The sequence below is a fragment of the Phodopus roborovskii genome, unplaced genomic scaffold (assembly GCF_943737965.1).
Source record: "Phodopus roborovskii unplaced genomic scaffold, PHOROB, whole genome shotgun sequence".
Classification (NCBI taxonomy): Eukaryota; Metazoa; Chordata; class Mammalia; order Rodentia; family Cricetidae; genus Phodopus; species Phodopus roborovskii.
This window is the reverse complement of record NW_026126407.1, coordinates 50,237,673-50,241,113: the sequence shown is the minus strand read 5'-3', so window position 1 is coordinate 50,241,113 and position 3,441 is coordinate 50,237,673. Positions and strand designations below refer to the sequence as shown.

The 3,441-nt window shown below is 42.9% G+C and overlaps 1 protein-coding gene across 1 annotated transcript; it reads right to left on the bottom strand.

Annotated features, from left to right (window-relative positions):
* Nucleotides 1–591: 591 nt before the first annotated feature.
* Nucleotides 592–3,441, bottom strand: LOC127218765 (olfactory receptor 1361-like). The gene is made up of 3 exons (XM_051179749.1): nt 2,508–3,441; nt 709–760; nt 592–601 (listed from the first exon to the last, which is right to left on the bottom strand). The coding sequence occupies exons 1-3, from the start codon at nt 3,439–3,441 to the stop codon at nt 592–594; spliced, it is 996 nt and encodes a 331-aa protein (XP_051035706.1).

The following is a 3,441-nucleotide window of genomic DNA, read 5'->3' as shown; positions in this document are numbered from 1 at the left end:
TTTAATAATTTTATACAGTAATAAGAAAATGGGATTAAGAGGAGTAGACATTAGAAAAGAAGGAAAACAAAGTATGATTTATTCTTTAAAAAAGAAAACTAAACAGATCCCTAAGTACATTTTCTCAAGGGTGGTTTTGTGTCTGTTTTAGAAACATGTTCTTACTGTGTAGCTCTAGATAACCTAGTATTATAGACCAGGCTGGCCACAAATTTAAAGATCAAGAAAGGTCCTGCCTCTGTCTAAAAAGTTTCACCAAGAATTATGAATCCCAAATATTTAGAGATTAAAGGAAACTTCTAAATAAATGAGTCAAAGGAAAAAGTCATGTAAAACATAGCAAAAATGCAAATAAAATTTGGTGTATTAAAATTTGCAAGATAAAGCGAGAGGTGACAGGACATTCTACCCTCTGATGCACATCTGAGCAGTGAGGTCTGAAACCAATAGCTTTTAGCTTTCCATTTCTGTAACAAGGCCTGAGAAAATTAAAAGAAGGAAGATTTGTTTTGACTCAGTGTCCAAGCTCTCAGTTCACAGTTGTTTGACCATGTTGCTTTGGATCTGTGGGGTGGAGAGGGTCTATTTACCTCATGGGATCCTGCAAGCAGAGGAAGACACAAAAGAGAGGTTGAAGTCCTATATCCCCTTAAGGGTGTGCTTATGACCTGACTTCTTTGCACTAAGCCTTACCCCCAAAGGTCCTACCATTCCCCAATAGCAACCACACTTGTAACACATAAACCTATAACACATGAACCTGAAACACATGTGCCAGAAATCACTGAAGAAGCATTACCACTAATCCCATTAACATTAAAAAATATAAAAGGGAGCTGGAGAGATGGCTTAGTGGTTAAAAGAATGTCTGTTATTTCAGAGGACTCAGGTTGGTTCCCAGCACCCACATAGCCAGCTAATGCCTGAACTCCAGTTCCAGGGGACCCAGTGCCCTCATCTGGTCCCCCTGGGAACTGCACACACATAATCCAGTCATACATACAGACAAGGCACCCAAATACATAAATAAAAATTAAAAATTTTAAAAGAATGATGAAGGAATCCTATGAAAAGACCTACTCACAAATTGGGAAATCTGGGTGAAACAGATCAATTTTTTTATATATATCAAAACTTACACAGGAAGAAATGTATGAAGAGATGTGGTCACCTTGCTGGGTTGGGTGCTCTCAGATGTGCTCATCTCAAAGACTTGTCAGAAAGGAAGCTTAGTATTGTCACCCAGGAGTTGGGTGGACACTGGAGTTTTCCCAGTGAACATAGAGAATTTCATAGAAAAGCTGTAGCAAGTAAGGTCTCTATGATTGTGACATCACAAAAGATAATTCTGACCTCTGAGAACATTATCAAGAATATTGTCCCATTCTATACGAGGTGATGCTTGCCTTAAATCCCAAGCACTTGAAAGGCAGAGGCAGACAGATTTACATGTGTTTAAGGCCAACCTGATCTACAAAATGAGTTCAATGATAACTAAGGTTACACAGAGAAACCCTGCCTCACTTGATGGTGGTGCACACCTTTAATCCCAGCATTCCAGAGGCAGAGGCAGATAGACTTCTGTGAGTTCTAGGACAGTCTGGTCTACAAAACTACACAGAAACTCTGTCTCAAAAAACCAAGGGAGAGAGAGAGAAACCCTGTCTCAAAAAAACAGTAACAACAATATATATATTGTTTGTCTTGACCACGAAATAACCCACACCCAGTGCTCCAAGTGCTACTGTTTCTTGGCCAGAGCTCAAGCTTTATTCATTTCTTCTAAATGAGATACACCCACCAAGAGAGCCAATAACAAGCATCCTGAATAACAGTATTCCATCTGAAGCAACAGTCAGTCCCCAATTCTTTTCCAACATCATCCAAAGAAACTTAGCTTATCAAAATTTCTTTTAGCAGCTTCCAGCTGAGACACCTCACTGTCCGCAGGCATGAGCATTCTCTTCTCGTAATCAGGAATAAAGTGTAGGTGTGGTTGTGGTGCCTTTTGTCAGGAGGTCACTCACAATTTAAATGAAGGGATTTAATTGAAGCATTTTTATTGGGCAGGAGAGATGGCTCAGCAATCAGTCACTTTCTGTTCTTCCAGAGGACCCAAATTTGGTTTCCAGGACCCATATCAGGAGTCTTGCACACACCTATAACCCTCTTCTGTCTTCTTGGACATACACACACATGTGGCGTCCACACAAACATTTTAAATCTTTGAAAATTTTTAGATTTATTTTGGCATAACTAGGAATAAAATCTAGGCCTTGTACATGCTAGGTAAGCACTCTACAACTAAGCTACATCTCAAGCTGCTTTCCACCTTTCACCTATTTAGTCTACAACAGGGATTTTGCTTTCCCAAGAGCAATAGTAGATGCTTTCCTAGCAAAACAAAAGTGTTAATTTTCACACAGTAGAGAAAAAAATGGTTTTCTTGCAAATTACTTCTTTATATGTTTTTTGTTTGTTTGTTTTGTTTTGTTTTTTAGCTTTACAGAGTAAATAAAATTTCATGGTAAGCACTTTCCTTAAGCCCCTTTCAATGCCCTTGTTCTTCAGGCTGTAGATGAAAGGGTTCAGCATGGGGGTCACCACGGTGTACATCATGGCAGCTGCCATGTCACTCCCAGCTGAGTGGGAGGAGGGGTTGAAATACAGGGATATTATGGTGCCATAGAAGAGGCCGACCACAGCCAGGTGGGAGCTGCAGGTGGAGAAGGCTCTCCACCTCCCCTGTGTGGATGAGACTCTCAGGACGGCAGAGGTGATGTGGATGTAGGAGATCAGGATGCAGACAAATGGGGTGACCATGATCACAGCTCCCTCTGTAAGAATCATCAGCTCATTGAGGTGTGTGTCAGAGCAGGAGAGCTTCAGGAGGGGAGTGATATCACAGAAGAAGTGGGGGATGGTGTTGTCTGCACAGAATGAGAGTCGAGCCATGAGCAGGGTGTGCAACAGCGCATTCAGGCTGGCTACCACCCATGACCCGACAACAAGGAGGGCACAGAGCCGATGGGTCATCTTTGTTGTGTAGTGTAAAGGGTGGCATATGGCCACATACCGGTCATAGGCCATCACAGCCAGCAGGAAATTGTCCATGTCAGCAAACACACAAAGAAAATACATCTGTGTGAGACACCCAGAGAAGGAAATGGCCTGACTCCTGAGTATGTGGTTGGCCAGCACCTTGGGGACAGTGGTGGAGGAGAAGCAGACATCCACGAAGGACAGGTTGCTGAGGAAGAAGTACATGGGGGTGTGCAGATGGGAGTCTGTGCCGATGGCCAGGATGATGAGCAGGTTTCCCAGGACAGTGACCAGGTACATGATGAGGAAGAGCAGGAAGAGGAGCTGCTGCTGCTGGGGCTGCCTGGAGAGTCCCAGGAGGAGGAACTCGGAGACGCTAGACTGGTTGGTGCCTCCCAT

Bases quoted from the DNA above. Each gene is read 5' to 3' on its own strand.
- LOC127218765 (XM_051179749.1), bottom strand. From the start codon at position 3,441: ATGGGAGGCACCAACCAGTCTAGCGTCTCCGAGTTCCTCCTCCTGGGA. The intron at 761-2,507 runs GTAAAGCTAAAA...CATGTGTTTCAG, and splicing joins CATGAAATTTTATTTACTCT to GTTCATGTGTTATAGGTTTA.